This window comes from Tympanuchus pallidicinctus, unplaced genomic scaffold, assembly GCF_026119805.1.
Source record: "Tympanuchus pallidicinctus isolate F22 unplaced genomic scaffold, pur_lepc_1.0 scaffold22, whole genome shotgun sequence".
Classification (NCBI taxonomy): Eukaryota; Metazoa; Chordata; class Aves; order Galliformes; family Phasianidae; genus Tympanuchus; species Tympanuchus pallidicinctus.
This window is the reverse complement of record NW_026294739.1, coordinates 32,305,474-32,322,504: the sequence shown is the minus strand read 5'-3', so window position 1 is coordinate 32,322,504 and position 17,031 is coordinate 32,305,474. Positions and strand designations below refer to the sequence as shown.

Here is a 17,031-nt window from a genome sequence, read left to right as displayed (position 1 = left end):
CTCTCTCCAATAAGAAAGCACCCACAAGGTAAAAAAGTACCTTCAACCTACTGCACTATCAAAATCTCCATCATCCATAAATGCTGCTTAACTGTGCAAACACCACCAAGCAATTCTTCAGTTTGCTTACTGATACCGTTCACAGAATAAAGGCCACATTCCTGTGATAGCTGCAGTTATATTTTAAAACTCAAAACTAGACAGGCCTGTGCTACTAATACAGAGCACTGATAGTAGACCACAAACTCCTTTCTGCTGCCAGAAATACTTCCGGTATTACACTCGAATCAGAACCTCATTCCATTTGACACACAACCTACATTTTCCAGATTTTGGAAATCGCCATGAAAGCAGCAAGGATGAATCACTATGAAAGCATCTTTTACTATAGCAAGACATGTGCTGTGTGTTTTCAGAAAGTCCACACACCACAACAAACACCACGTCAAATGTAAAGGTAAGCTCCTCAAGTTATTTCAGTCTGGCTTTTGACCTTTCTGCTGTCTTCAGACTTCCCTTAGCTTCTTTTCTGATTTCCCATATCAACCACCAAAGACAGATTCAAAAGACCTTTGCTTCTGCACACAATGGAAATAATGGCCAGTGGCTACTTATTAGGAAAACAAGCAAGGAGAAAGAGGCGATTCTCCAAAATAGTTTATTTAAAGAGACTGCACTCCACATACGTGTATGTATACATACACACAAGATAGCCCTTCCTTGTGTCATTATTCCTTTACCCTATGATTTACATAACAGGAAGAAAATCCAAAAGTAATGATAATCGAGGCAGCTGTAGCACCTCCCTGTACAGCTTCTGTATTTAAATCATCACATCTGGTGAAACAGGAATTGTTCCACCAGATGACAACTGCAGGTCTGACAGTTTTGGGGACCAATATATCATCTTTAAGCACTATAATTAGAAAAAGTATCACTAGATGGTAAATTAGAGAAATATTTGGGGCCACACATTCTAGGTTGGTACATGTTATCAGACATGATGCAAAGTCCTCACAGTAGAAGTCCACTTTAAAATTTTTAGGTGTTTAATTAAAAATAAACAGTATATTGCAATAACTTTTAAAAGTTTCTGAAGTCTTACTTTTTTCTTTGGTCTCTCCATCTGACTTTATCTCTCGTTCCTCCCAAGCCACCTCCTGCAGCAAAATCTACCCCACCAGGGTACTTATGAATTCTACACTCATATCTTACAGTAGTAGCTGACAATACAGTTGCAGGTCAATCAGAAGACAACATTTCCTTTCTCAGTATCTTATTCTTTATGAACACGTGGACTTGGTTGCTAAAGAGGCTTCACAAACTAAATGCTTAAAAAGAACTTTCACTCAGCAAGTTAAACCTGCATATGCTGTTTCATACTTATACAACAGACTAGGTACCACTAGCAGGCAATTTCAAAACTTTTTCTAAAATTATTCTGCTGAGTATCTTTAACAAACATTGCAAAATAGCGTGCCAAAACATGTACAGGATAAAAAAAATCACTGTCTAAAAGGCACATTAAGCAGCAGTAGCTTCTACATTGTTGGTTGTTTCTTTTTTGTTGTTGTTGTTTTTGTTTTTTTAATATATATATATCATTTTTAGATTTAAGCGCTTATAAAAAAATAAGCAGAAACAGAAATTTCATCTTAAAATCCCAAGGTTTCTAACTTTTCAATACACCATACTATCAAGATGACAAAGGTGCCCTGATCTGTGAAACAATCTCTTTGCATAAGAGGTATTTCAGTCTCCAGAAGCAGTTTAATCATTACCCTCTTTGCAGGCACAAATAGCGATCAGCATACCACAAACAGACATGAAACATTTTCTGGTCTGCAGCATTAGTTACCAGAGCAGATGAGGTAGATTTTAACTGTGTCCATTTAATAACTGCTTCATTGCAATTACTGCATCCTCTCCACAAAGCCTTCCATCTCCTCAAACAACTAAGGATGTAAAAAAAGAACAGAAAGACCAAAATCCTGGCTAAGGGTTCAGTATGTAGGAATTCAAAATAAAGATCACAAGAGCTCTCTCTGTTGATGTACAGAGCACCCTGCATTTCAGCAGCAACCTAGAGTCTGAGGAGATAACGAACAATGTATTGTTTAGAATAAGAAGTTGTGAGTTTGGCACAGCATGTTCAAATATGTTCTATGTGAGTTTTGAAACAGGTGGTCAATCCATGGGAACGGCACGGCAGAGAGCAGACACGTGCTCCAGAAAGGACAGATGCTACCATTCTACGTTCAATTCAAAGCTGGCATTTAACACTTAAATCCCAGCACCACATGAGCACCTTTCAAAGGTTTCACAATATCTTCAATTTCTCTTTCTAAACATTAATGCTGGTAAATCAGCATTTTTCTTCCACGGTTACTTTGTGGTTTTCTTTTTTGTCATACGTATTTTTTCTAGTATAAATTGTCTTTATGCCCAGCTGTCTGGTTATAAAGCTGATTTACATGTGCATTATGTTAATGAAAATGATTTCTTCAAGTCATGTAAAAGACTTCTTCAATGTTTTTTGGTGTAATTATTTGAATTCGCTCTATAATCTATTAGAATCAAACTTATTGTTAATGTATTTATTTCCTAAAACTCCCATGAAGTCAAGGTAACTTTGACTCAAGATATAAGAAAAAGAATCCAGAAAACATGGCATCATAAGTTTGGAAGTGATAACATCTAATCCAGCCTTTGATCAACTTGCATGTGACTTTGCCCAGTTAGTGAAATGCTTTTAAACTAAAGACTACAGAATTGTATTCTCTCAATGTCCATTAAACGGAAAAAAAAAAAAGAGAGAGAGAAAAGAGAAAGACTTCAAAAAGCAACAAGCAAAAAGAGATACAGAGAAAGAATGTGTGATTCATCAAGATGTATTCATTCAATGTAGAAAATTAAATACAAAAAAAAAAGCATTAAAAATGAAAAGTGTCTCTGCTTCCATCTAAACATTTAAAGGGCATATATATCTTCTGTGGAAAATTGTGGAATACCTAAAAATGTGAACGATTTTAAATTAAGAAAGAAAACAACAGATTAAAAAAAAAAAAATGAAAACAGCCAAATTGGGAAATATTTTTCTGAAATTAGCAAGTCAGGTCCTGTTGTTGGGTTGGCTGTTTTTTTTGTTGCTGTTGTTTTTAAGTTTGCAAATGGAAAGGTCTTCTAATAACAGACAAAATTTTCTCTCTGAACACTGAGTTGTGCTATATAAACTGTTTACAATATACAATAAATAATTCAGTGAAAATGTAAAACAACGGATGAATAACTCAGAATAACTAAGGAATAAACTTATTTGTAGTTTGATAAATCAGTAATACAGCTAAAGTGGCAGTTTTGGATAGGAATTTATCTAGAGATATATAAGGCATTGCCTTCCATAATCTCCAGAACCCACCATATTCAGCGTCACATCTTCCTGAGAACGCAGGAGCATTCCACCAGCTAGGTGTGCTGTTGTTGTGGATAAACAGCATGACTTCATAAATATATGGTGCGGTGTCAAAACAGAAATATTTCTTTGGTATATGCAATGTTTTAATGTAATGGAAAGTACGGCAACAATAATGGGGTGGCAAATGATGAGAAGCACAAAGGCAGCAGCCATAGATGTAGAACTGAAGGAAGAAAATCTCCTTACCTTTGGAAAGCCTCAGGTAACCAGGGATCTCCAGAGAGATGCCCTCACCTCCACTGTCAACTCTTAAATGAGGGCTGGGAAGGGGCGCATCCTGGCTCCACCCCTTCTGGTCACCCAGGTGCACTGCATGCACTGAGCTCCCCTGCATTGGCCCTGCCTTCCCACCAGGTGCTCAATCACTGCTTCAAGCTATGACTCAGCATTTCTGCTACAGTTTAAGAAACAAAAACTGTTCCAGAAACAGATTTCAAGACATTAAGTGGTTGTTTGAAGACCATGAACTACTAAATAATTTTTAAAAATAGAATAATTAAGATACCTTGGCAGCCTTTAGCAAGATTTCCCTCTCTTGTTCATCTTTCCTTTGCTTTTCTAAACGTTCCAACTGCTCAAAAAACTTCAATTGTGATCGGACATCTGTAGCTTGTTCATACCATTCATCATCCTGTAAAGAACAATATTTTATGAAAACAGGCATTTTCATCAAGACCGAGTGTATACATTAAAATCTTTCTACAGTACTAACAACAACAAAAGTATTAAGCTTGGTGCAATGAAGCCAGCCACCTACATACTTTTGTATTAGTTTAACAATTGCTAGCAATTTCCTTTTATAAAAAAAAAAAAAAAAAAAAGTAACTTATTTCTAATAACGAAACATATTTGACTTACCTGAATTTCAAACTGGTTTGCAGTTTTTTATTACAATTTTCCTTCTGGTTTAAGATATCTAAACTATTTCAATTTTCTCCAAGAATACAATCACTAACAACAGTATCAGAATAACTTGAAACCCTTTTTTTTAAAAAAAGAGAATATTGTTTAATTATAGTGAAGAATTTAATAGTTGAATTCTTTAGTTGCAGGCTTAAGACAAATTAGTAGCTCTTCCCTCTAATCTCAGAATAGTTTTTATCCCTGTCTAATCATTATATTCTTTAAGTTAAACAATTTAAGTTTTGTGCTACAATTTTTAAATGGCAAGTATAGAAGTATTAGTATCTCACATGGTCAAAGACAGGTATAGCTAGTGCAGATTCCTAAATATTGAAGCAATTTTGGTCCAATCAGCAGTTACCCTGGTCAAAAGAGAAGGCGTGAATCAACAGTCTTGGTCACAAAAAGGTGAGCAGAAATAGCTTAACAGGTGAGCCCAGCATACAAAGACGAATATAACCTTACACACAAATTCTATGACAGAGAAGACAGGTCTGGCAAGCAGGGTCATCATCCCACTGCTCTCTATGCAATGAGGTAGATAAATTTGTGATTAAAATGTGCTCTGCACACAAAATGAACACAAAACATGTACCATGTGCTAAGAAAGAAAACCGTGTCAAGTTGCATTGCTATATATATCCAATAGCTTGATTTGCACACTTACTTTGTATGATTCCATGCGGTGCTGGGTTATCACTGTTACTTTTTCTATCACTGTTCTTAATCTGCTTTGTGTTGCATGGGAAATAAAAGTAACCACCTCAGCTGGCACATCAGTAATTCCTAATTTTTTAGCTAAAGAAGAAGAAAAGAAAAGAAAATTAGCAGACCTTCCACAAAAAAAGAAAAAAAAAGAAAAAGAAAAAAAAAAAAAGCCCAATCTGTAAAGAACACAAAGTCACAACGTTATTTTCCTGAGTATATAAATCCTTGATAGTAAATCTCTAAAGCTTTGGTGATAACATTCATTACCTCTTGAAAACAGATGTGGTCACAATTTTAAGTTTCAGATAATCCAGAGTTGCTTCTTTACCCCTCAGAAGACACTGAGGCACTTTACCAGGTTTAATCCCAGTATAGTGACAGAAAGTAGAAGATGAGGCAATCTAAGCTCTCAGAAGCAGCAAATCCTTGCTTTCAGGATCACTGCTGCAGCGCCCACAATCCCAGGCTGCAGCCCACAGCAACTGCTGTGTCCTTCAGCACACACTACTAGTTTTTCTTTAAACAAACATAAGCCTTAAAAATGCTTGAATATGTTCACTTGTGACATAATAATATGTACACAAAGCATTCCAGGAAATTAACTGAGAATATTCTGGAAAGTGTTTCCTGAGTGACTAATTAGAGCAGTCATCACCTGTGGGAGAGAACTCCACACAAATACAAACCTGAGAGGCTTAAAAATGAGCCTGTTTTATGACGCATTCCTATCTTTTTCCAGCCAAACTCGAGGATAAAAAACCATCACACGTCCGAAAAACGAAGACGAGGTAACGAGCAGCGTTCTGGCGTGCCTACAGCCCCGTTGTTTCAGCGGCAGGAGCAGCCGGCAGCGCTCACTGCACCACCGGCGGGGCGGGACCGCCCTCCCGGCAGGGGGCGCTGCAGCAGCGCGTGAGGAGAGCCCGCATAAGGCGCACAGCTGCGGCGGGAACCGGCTGTGCCCGGCCGCCTGAGCTTCTTTTTTTCTTTCTTTTTTTTTTTTTTTCTCCAACCGTTCTGTCTATTTAAATGCATATTTTATTACATCACTACAGCACATCATCCCTACGCTTCCCAGAGCTGAATTCTGTCATATATTTCTGATATTAATTTTTTTTTTTTTTGGTAATGATTCTTTGAAGTCGTTATCTCTTCAACTTAAGCTATCACTGCCTTTATACAGTACACGATACCTTAAGGACTTCAGCAGTATGTATATGACTTCAACTGATTTTTGCTTTGCCGCTAAAAAAATTCCATCTGTCTTGGTGCCCAATTTGTCCTCTGTAATAGAGATGGAGCTCCACCGAGGTTGCTGAAAGCTGAACGCATAATGGAAAGCAGACATTCCCATTAAGATCCCAACGCTGCAACTGTTACTCATGCAAATTAAGTCCTTGAAGTCGTTGGGACTATTCATGTTGGTGGGAGCTATTTGTGCCAGTCAGGCTTGCAATATCCACACCTATTTGAGCATGCACCACTTTATTATGCAAACCTGTAAGCAGAGCTATCAATCTGAAAATAAAAAAAAAACTAGTCTGTGTGATAAAATACAAGCAGAAAGGGAAATTTAATTAAGTAGTATCTAGAAAAGAGGTTTGAGATGGAAAATTCTGCCAGGTATTCCAGTTACAAGTAGGAATGAATAATTGTTACAATAATAATTCTTTGAATTTCAGCTGTTTCACTACAGCTACCCAACTTCTCTGAACACACAATGCTTTCATAATAAAGAGCTACCACCACCTTTTTTTTTTTTTTTTCTCATGATAAAAGTTTTCCTAATTTTAAGCACTTTTGCCCTAAGTCAACTCACCTACTATGCAGCTCTTTTTGCCTATTCAACTCTTTGGAACTTCATCCATAATGAAAGGATCATTTCCTGAGATGCCCACTTCCCAAAGAGTCATGTCCTAGGCCCTCCCCACCGTTCCCCACGATAACCCTGTGAGATTTCCTGCTCCTGAAATCCCTCCGAACAAGTCTTCACAATTCTAGAAAACTACCTGAAAGCCAATTACAAATGGTGGCCCTCATGAGTCTGTCCTGGGACTTGCCCTTTTGAATACCTTTTTCAGGGATGTACAGGGAGATCTAAAGCACCCTCATCAAGTTTGCAGATGACAGCATAGCGAATGGAGCGGAGCTGATGGAAAGCTTATGGTGGGCAGTCAGCCAGCCATGATTCAGCAATGCATCCTGGCAACAGTGAAGACTATCAGTACAACTGGCTGTATCAACAGGAGGCAAAAGTAGTCAGTACATCAAGAGAGGTGACTACTCCTTTTCTTTTGGTCCATCCCACAGCTCAGTTTCAGGTACCCCAGTGCAAGAAAGATTTGAAAAATTTGAGTCCAGGAACAAGTCACCAGGGCTGGAATATTTGGACAATACAAGCAGAACATGAGAGGTCTTTATCCGGGAGAAAACTTAAGGCAGAGGTTATTTAGGAAGATTAATCTAATCCGGTCTCTTTATTGAGATGCCTGGAGTAAGGATGAGAAAAATTCATAAACTGAAACAGTAAAGGTTCTGACCAGACATAGGCAAGAATTCTTCATTAAGTGTTAGAATACTGTGCACAAAAAAAGCTACAGAATCTCCCACCTTGCATGTTTTTATTACTCAGATGAACATAATTTAGACAATCTAGTCTGATTCTATGATCCCTGCTTCTCTTGAACAGCTCCAGTTCCTTCCCGCAACCCTTGTTATCCCTTCTTACCACAACATCCTAGCTCCCTCACACGTCTAACATCACCCCCCGGCCTATCTTCCAGCCCACATTTATCCAGCTTGCCAGCTGGGCACAGCCAGCTCACCCTGAGGCAAGTCTGTACAAGAATGCTGATTGGCAGCTATCCATTCAGAAGAGCAAAGAAAAGAAAATTTGATTTTCCCCTCAATTGGAACACACAAGGGCTATCTAGCTGTTGATTTATCAATAAATTCAAAAGTTATCTGCAGGGGGAGAGAAGGAAGGCAAATAGACTGTTCCATCATCTAAGGCTTGCTTTCTTTGGAAAGCAGGCTAAAGAAGAAAGAATACAGCACAAATTTCCCCAAAAACATCAAGAAACCAGACTACAAAAAGATAAATGTATAAGAAGTCAACTCGTCATCCACAACATTCATCATGTGTGGAAACAACACGTTTTCCTTGCTCCAAATTTATACCAGTCATTAGTTCTGTTAGCATAGGACATCAGAAGCAGGGTGCATTCCAAAGCTGTATACTACATGAAGATTTGGCACACTACTGAAGCACTTGGGCTATACTTGGGGCAAAGATGAGAAAATTACCAGCATGCTCCTGAAACAGTAATTTCATCTATACTTGGAAAGGTTGCCTAAGTTATACTCTCGTAAACAGGCATCTTTACAACCTTACTGATTTTCTGATTGAAGAAAAGTTTTGATAACATTCTTAGAGACTTTTAAAAACAGTTCTTATATTTTTCTGCTATATAAATAGATACTTAAAAGCAGTGAAAGTAGCAAAATGACACTATCTCATAAAGCCCAAAAAAATGCCAAGAAGTAGAAACTGAATCTATGCAAAAGTTAATACTTGCAGTGGTGAAGAAAAAGATACTAAGACTTCAAAATAGGAACTTACATCTCCTCCTGAGCTTCATCCACTCCTATTTATATTTTAAAAAAAAAACACACTGGAATTTTTTTTCCTTCAAAGGAAAATTATGCTGATCTTCAGATAGGAAACACCCGAGACCCACTCCTAAAGCACATAGTTGTTTTTTCCGATTTTAATTCAGAAAGGTTTACCTTCCCTTCACAAGAATGTTTGTGCAGACACTAAAATATGATAATAAATACGAACTAGATAGTTAATATTTAATTTGATAGGTGAAAAGAAATATAAAGTTATAAAAAATTTGTATATGCAGTTATATGAAAATATTTTATGTACTTAATTGTATCAATAAAGCATAAATATTATCATACACAGTTTATCTTGCCAACCAGCTCATGGGATAGCTGGTTCAATTGCAGATACTTTTTTTTAAGTCCCAGCATTCTAGATTCCCATCTTAACTGCACTAACTGGTCATAGTATGTATGCTTACTCACATATAGACACACAAAATACAAAGAGAAAATAAAGATTAAACAAAAGAATTAATGTTGATCAACAAACTGCTGTCACATACCTTTGTTTTTTAACAAAAAGTTGTAATTATTTCTGACTTTTTTTTTCTGCTCCCATTAATGTGCTCGAAGGTTGATACTGTGGACGTCTTCACTTGTAGATTCATAACCCAAATTGTGCATTATAAAGCAGTAAGGAGCTACACATTTAAAACATCATGAAATGCATAGTTTGAAAAAAATTGTTTGGTATCAAATTATACATTTGCTAAATTCAAACATTTTCAACATCAAGCACAATCCTTAAGCCTTTAAAATGACTTTAGCAATGTAATTCTGAATTTTTCCTACAGCTATGATAAAAACATCATCAAGGATGACAACAAAGATAGAGATGGAGCAAAGCAAGGCTTCAAGCTGTAATTTTAACCAATCTCTCCACTTGAATTTGAGTTCTTATGTTTTAAAAAGCATAACTAAGGTCATGTTTTTCATTCAAGCACTTTTGCCACTACATTAGAGCTGTAAAAGACCATGAAGAAGCAATGAATGATAGCTTGAACACTTCTATTCTTTGCGACAGAACTTAAGTCTCAATTGCTTCTCAGGGGTATCACTACAAAGTAGTTGGTTGAGTCACCTTGTCATATGTGAAAAATATGAGGGTTCACAAATTAATACTTCCAAAATGAACAAATTTCTAATCTGCCAAGCATTTATAGAACAGCATAATAAGGCCTGTCTGCATATTAAATCTTAATTACATGTTTGGAAGCATTAGTAGAAAACCCATGGTTCAGTCAGCATTTAATAAAGGTCTACAGCATATGAAATAGCATGCAAAGAAAGTATAAAAAAAGCACTGAAATATTTTCGTTACAAATAAACTGTTTTCTACTTAAAAGTTTGCAATATTGCAAGAGAATTTCTATAAAGTTAGAACTTGTATATAAGTTTCAAAAACCTTGAGGGAAAAAGCATTCAGCAATATTATTCTGATATTGGCATATGTGTCACTAGCACAAGGTTGTTTTTTTTCACAAACATAAAAGTGTCTAAACCTTGTCTTTGAAAACTTTCAGGTTCCAAGAAGTGAAGATTTTGAAGAGTGCTATTATCTACTTCCATATTTGAGGGGTACCAACTTCACTGTGCTTTAGAAATTTAATTATATTTTATTGATCAAACAAACCAAACTAAATCATAAGAATACTGTCCTATTTGAGAAGCAGGACAAAACACTATCGTTGCAGGTAGGCTTTCAAAGAATCAAAAAGTTACTTGAATAATTTATACTTAAAGAGGACTGACAGGATGGAGATCAAAGATTGAAAAAAATTATTTGCAAAACATTAGGTCTGACTGATTACTGATGTGATAAATTATTGAATGCCTGTATAAAATCTCTTTACATTTACACTTAAAACAACAAAAAAAAAACTTTAAAGAATTGGTTTTAAACAATTAAACAGCATATATTTAGGGCTTGAATTTGTCTCATCCTTCAACATAAACACTGGGAGAGAGCCTATTTATTCTCTATTTGCTCTTAATCACAGGTCAGCCAAAAATACAGAAAGCACTCACTGCTATCATCTTAAAATTAGAAGAAACTTAAAGTTCTTTATGCTAAACATTGGCCACAATTGGAACCAGATTTCTTAGGTCCAGGCCTCATCTGCTGTTACAACACACTTACATAGAGCAAGATGGAAGGAAATCACATAAATTCATCCTCCTTGCATCTGGAATATTTCCTATTTGTCTAAATTTCTATTTTACCTCATTTAACAGCATCAGATGAGGAATAATAAAACAGAGATGCATCTGGCCATAGCTATCTACCCCATCCCCAGAGCATAAAAAGTACCTGACTGTGCCTTGGATTGTATCTATGATGAGCTCAAGCATTCTTCCTCCTCATTCATCCCAAACTATTCACCACAGTTTACAAGCCTGCCTCTCTGTAATTTTCCCTATCAAGGAAAGTAATGTTTTTGAAAAATTACCCCCTAAATTGCTGCAGTAATCTTCCAAACCTTTAAAATGATGTAATTCTTTAATTAATTTCAGCCCTTCATTTTAATAGCATGAAAGAAAGCGATGATTTTATAGTTCTGCTGAAGGTGTCAATCCCTATAAAATTAAATATCATTAAAAAATCAGGACCATTTAAGTAGTCATCATTCAAGACTTAAGCTGTACAGAAACTTCTGATGGCTAACAGCTGACAAAAAATGGGGAAAAAGTGGTGAGCAGTTCCCTACTAAATCAACACAAACAATATCTGCAGGTCCTAAAACATACCATGTGTTCTCTACAGAATGCAGGTCATGAAATCAGCAGAAAGCAATAGCGACTTTGCCTAATACTATGACATCAGTCATTCTACACTCAGCAACAACATTTACCAGCCTGCCTAAACACTGTCAGGAAACAACTGTAACACACTGAGAGCCCGAGGAGCCATAAAACAGCAATTACTGAACTTACTTGTTCCCCGTCCTGAAGCCCAACCTGATTAGACTGGGACATCTCCCACACAGCAGTGTCCTCAGCCATCAACACTGCGTTCAAAACTCCAAAGGGAAAACTGGATCTTACACGTTAAGGTAGACAGTTGAGGATTGAACCCAACAAAGAAACTGAGGAGGTTGGCTGGGTACAAAACACTCTGGAGTTGTCTGGAGGGACTGCCACAGCCCCAGACTACCTTTTAGTATTAAAAACAGAAAGAAAAGCTTGTTAAATGGAGCAATGAGCAAATAGTAAATCACTAGGTATGATGACGGGGATTAGGGATTCCTATGAGTATAAGATAACCTAGCAATCCCAGGCAAAACAAACACAGTATCATTATTTTAGCTGTCATCCTAGGTTTTCAGTCCTTTAAATAAAAAGAAGCTTCACTTTAAGTCTTACTAAATAAACAAATAAATAATTTAATCAGTGTTGATTTGCTCTACTGTTAAATCTGTCTGGGAGATATTATGAGGAAAGGTAAAACTAAAGCTTTAGCTGCTTCCTTCACAAAATCAGCAAATCCAAAGTAGTTTGAGCAGGTGCCTCTGAGAAACTTGGAATCTGGAGACTGTTTAGGGAAATCACAGGCTAGGGAATGTTTTGTGCCAAACTAGAGAGAATTGGTGCCAAGTGTTTTGTGTTTTGGTAAGCAATTCCCTCTGGCAGGTATAAAAACCAGCATCCCTTCAGTGAGGGGCAGATGGCCAAGATACATTCCACAGCTCCAAATCAACCCTGAACTATCTCAACTGTTATGGGAAAGATTTGGTAAAGTAGCACTCAATACAGTTCAACACTATACTTCTAGTTCACCTTCACATAAACTGCCTATGCTAGAAATGACAACACTTTTATCACAAAACATTATTTACGAAACAATGGAAGGCTCCACGTTAGTTACTTTAGTAAGCTTGTTTTTATAAGAACATTTTTCCTTTCGTAGGATAAAATCTCATGAGCTCACTTCTGGATAAAAGCATACAATATGCTTGAGTACTCAGGACTTGCTGGGGCCTAATGTCTTTTCTGTACTATTTCAGTACTACAGACTATGAGATGATTTTTCAGGAAGCAATTCGTGAAACTGAAAAACCAGTGAAACAGTTACTTTTAACTATACATACAAATAAACCCAACTTACAGATGAAAATCCTTGAAATACATAGCTCTTCTCAATGCAAAACACAGCAGAAAAGACCAGCCATATAATTCTAATGTAACTTAATGCATACAAAGTCTAAATAGATATTCTGAAAACTGTAATACTCTCTTCTTCTGCTTTTTCCAAAATAAGTGCCAACCAAATTATTTTAGCAAGGTAAGATTCACCTAAGACTCAATCTCTGCAGGAGAATTCACTGCAGAGAAAAGCACTCAAAGCTTTGTTGAGATACTACAGAGGATTTAACTTATTCAGTACAAATTATACTATAATGAACTTTTTGTATTTCTGCAATTGTATACAAAGTTAAGAAAGGTTACACTGAATAATACAGTCCAGCACCCATTCTCTAACAGTAGTAGTGTGAAATACTGCTGGAAAAAAAAAAAAAAAAAGAGCATCCACATATACAACCATATACAGCTTAGAACCACCCTAAAGGACCTGTCTTACTCTTCACTACCCCTCAATGGATTTTTTTTCCATTAATTTTTCAAGTCATTTCTTGAACCTGCAGCATCCTAAAATAAAGGTTTGACAACTTAACTATTCACTTTTGTTTGTTTTCAACTGTCACCTCCTAATTTTACCTAATACCCTAATTCTTACAAAACTGAGACCAGAGTGAAAAATAGCTCTATTCTAGGGAGTCATAGCAGTATAATTATTTTAACACAACAGACACAGAAACAGCCACATAGATCAAAAATCCACACATAACCAGGCCAAAATGCCTATTCCCTATGCTTACTCAAAGCTATTATGCAAATCAGTGAGAGTTAGAGCAGGGAAAAATATCCAGGAAACAAAAAGAATTACTAGGGAAACTGTTTAACCCTTCTTATATGATTAGCATTTTTTGACAAAAGTAATGCAGAAGTGAGAAAACAGAAAAGCCTTAAGAACTCTCAGCAAGAGCATAAGTCCAGGATTACAAACATGATTTTTTGGCAAAAAGAAAGAACTAATTTGAGAAAAGGTCTGACCTAAAATATTTATAACCAGACAATCCAGTTTCCAAAATTCTGTCTTTGAGCGAAGTAATTAAACAGCTAAAAGGCAGCTATTAATCATTCCTAAAGAGTATTTCTATAATCCTAAGCAGTTTGTTTTCAATGGAACCATGCTAGCTGCCAAACAGTCTGATGTACAGGTAAGCAGAGGCCTGGAAAATGGAAGCGGTTGCCATGAACCAGGAAAGCACTAACAGAAAAGCAGTGCATCTAGTAGTAGAACAGAATATTTAGTATTCAGACAAACAGCAAGACTGACAGCTTGATCAGAGTGGACAGAAAGATAATGAGAACTCAGAGGAACAGAAGTGGATTACAATTATTTTTTTCCTTATTTTCTCTGTAACTAAACTGTATTTTATCTAATTCCTTGTGGAAGAAATAAAAATCTCAATGTCTTAAACAGAAGATGAAAAGATATTAAACCATTACAAGACCTCAGGCCTAAGTAAAAGAACAAAATGATTACGGGTTTATGTTAGGTGAGCAAGACATGGGAAAGAACTGCTATAAGAATGTCAGAAATGACAAGCACAGATGTCAGTATACTGTGACATGGTCCTTGCAATAGCAGAACAATCTAACTCACATTCACAAAAGGATAAAAATAAATACCGTGAAGAAGAGTTTGCCTATATGCTTCTGTTTTTTTGAAGCAGATCATGGAAATAATGTAGACACTTTGGCAATTTAGTTTTCCTGAAGAAACTCTAGCTCTGACCCTATAAATGTCTCGTAGGTTACATGTCTGAAGAGCTATCACAGATGTTCACTGATATTAGGCAGATTAGTTCAACATGAAGCTACATCTTAAGGAGGCAGGATGGGTAAGTCTCCTGAAAAAGATACACGTGCACAAAGAACACAGGAAATTATAAAAGATATCAGACGAGTAAAACACCATAACCTGAATTTCAGTGTCAGCAACACTGTCTGTGTATGTCCAGGATTAGAGGAAAAGTAGTCAAGTTCAGGACATCTCACCATATTTACTAATTAATGCTAACTCTGTGTATTACCAGATCAAAGTGAATCCACATCAGATATGGTCACGTGACTTTGTCAAAACAGTTGTGTTTTATGTGGTTTATATCAGATTCATACATTCACATTATTGTGCAGGAACAGATGGTACCTCATCTGGCACAACGTCCAGCGATGCAGTTACCTCCTTGAAAACAAATAACCCTTTGTTATCAGTGAAATGTCTTTGTACTGGTTCAACACTTTTCAACATTTGGCTGTGGACTACTTTATTTAACACTAGACAAACCACACTAACACTCGATTATCTTAACCACTGAAAAAAACAGTGGAACTGTGTTATCCTGCAACATGGACTTTCTGCGCAGTAGATTCAGTAGCATAAAGACAACTAACAAATGCAATGCACTAAAACAGAGAGTGACATTTTTACCTGCAGAGCACTGAAATTTTTAAGTGCAAATTCAACTTATATGAGAAAGACAGACTAAAGGTTGAGGTATTTCAGTAATTTTAAGAAACAAAAACATTGCAACCTTAGTATGAGCAGCAGGATTGCCAAATAAACATAATGAACAATCACTGCAATATATTTTAGAAACCATTACCTTTTACTTTTTTCCCCCGTAAATGACCCTCGAAGATCTGCTCACTGATCAATGACTTCCTCCTCAAAGATGTTCCAACATGTGTTGAGTTTCGGGACATTAGTACCACCTCTAGAGCATGGAGCTTGCCTACAGAGATAACGTAAGTCAGATTTACTGCAATATTGAATGGTTCTCTAAGGTTTTCTTTTTATTGTTCTTATTCTACATCCCATGTTTATTACTAGAAATCTACTTATGAGTTGGTCTTCATGAATGAATCTGGCAGAGAACGAATCTCCATGGAATGGAATTAATTTTACCCTTCTTTGCAGAGACTGAGAAATTTAAATCAATCTTCCAGATACAAACTTATTCTGAGGCTGAGTGACAAATTACAGCTTCATTTTCTTCACAAATAATCATAGTTTGAACAAATCTTCATTTATTTGTTGTGGTGTTGCAGAACCAATTAGAGTAATAAAAAGAAAACCTTAGAAATACACAAAAAAAACATTGAACAGAGGCTGCCTTACCTTTCACAGAAAGGCAGACTCCAAGCTCTCAGGTGGTACTGAAGCTATCATCCCAACACATGTTGGGACATCTTGTAAAACAGGAAGTCTAATCATGGACCTATTAGAGAAAGAACAACAATACATTTTAACACTCTTCTGAAACACTTAGTAGTTATGTTTATTTGGCAACACTGCTGCTAATACTTAGATGGGAACTTATTCCCATTCTAAATTGTAAATGCAAACAACATAATATAATAATATATAATATTATAACATGAGCAAACAATAAATTGCAGTACAGAACAACAAATTTGTTATTAAATATAACATAATAAACTAAATGTTCATAGATACGAACACTGATGAGAAAGAAGCGCACGACTAAACGAAATTTCTAGTAAATTGCTTGTGTTACACAGTGGGAGAAAAAGTCTGTACTTACTAAGAAAGACACAGAACTATTTCATATGTCAGAATTTATATACATTTCCATATCTGTCATGTCTCCCTACCCGTCAATAATTAAGTTAATAGGAACTTAGAAAGTCAACATATTTGGCGTGCACAGTAAGTTGCTGTATGTGTTACACAATACCTAGCATTTTTATTTTTTTTTCCCTGGGAAGCAGCAACTAAAGTCAGAGAAAACCCCACTCCAGGTAATTTAATTGGACTCCAGTTTAATTGGACTATGCGTCTTGTTAGGACAGTGAACAACTACAAAATTCTATGCTTAAGGAGAACAAGGACTTCATGGGCTGATTTGCACGTTAGAAACACCTCCAAACACAAAAGTTATGCACACAGATATTTAAGGAGGCCATCATGACAGAAAAATGCTGTTGAAAAACAGTGGTATTAAAAAGAATATTTCAGTTTGAAGACAAATCAGCTTATGGATAACAAGTTAAAAGTCAATAATGAAAACAACTAGGATCAACAAAAAGCAGCAACTGAAAACAAAAGCACATGTTTGCAGGCAATCTGATGGATACGAATTTCAGTACCCACAACTGTAATCTAAGCAGCTGTAAAAACCCTC

The 17,031-nt window shown here is 36.3% G+C and overlaps 1 protein-coding gene across 1 annotated transcript in view; it reads right to left on the bottom strand.

Annotated features, from left to right (window-relative positions):
• The window catches only part of LOC128082014 (transcription initiation factor TFIID subunit 4-like), a 132,600-nt gene that overhangs the window by 71,247 nt on the left and 44,322 nt on the right, over window positions 1-17,031 (bottom strand). The window contains exons 11-12 of the mRNA XM_052685831.1: window positions 5,046-5,176; window positions 3,981-4,106 (exon numbers count right to left, since the gene is read on the bottom strand). Of these exons, the coding sequence (XP_052541791.1) occupies window positions 3,981-4,106; window positions 5,046-5,176 (257 nt within the window). The remainder of the gene's footprint in view (window positions 1-3,980; window positions 4,107-5,045; window positions 5,177-17,031) is intronic.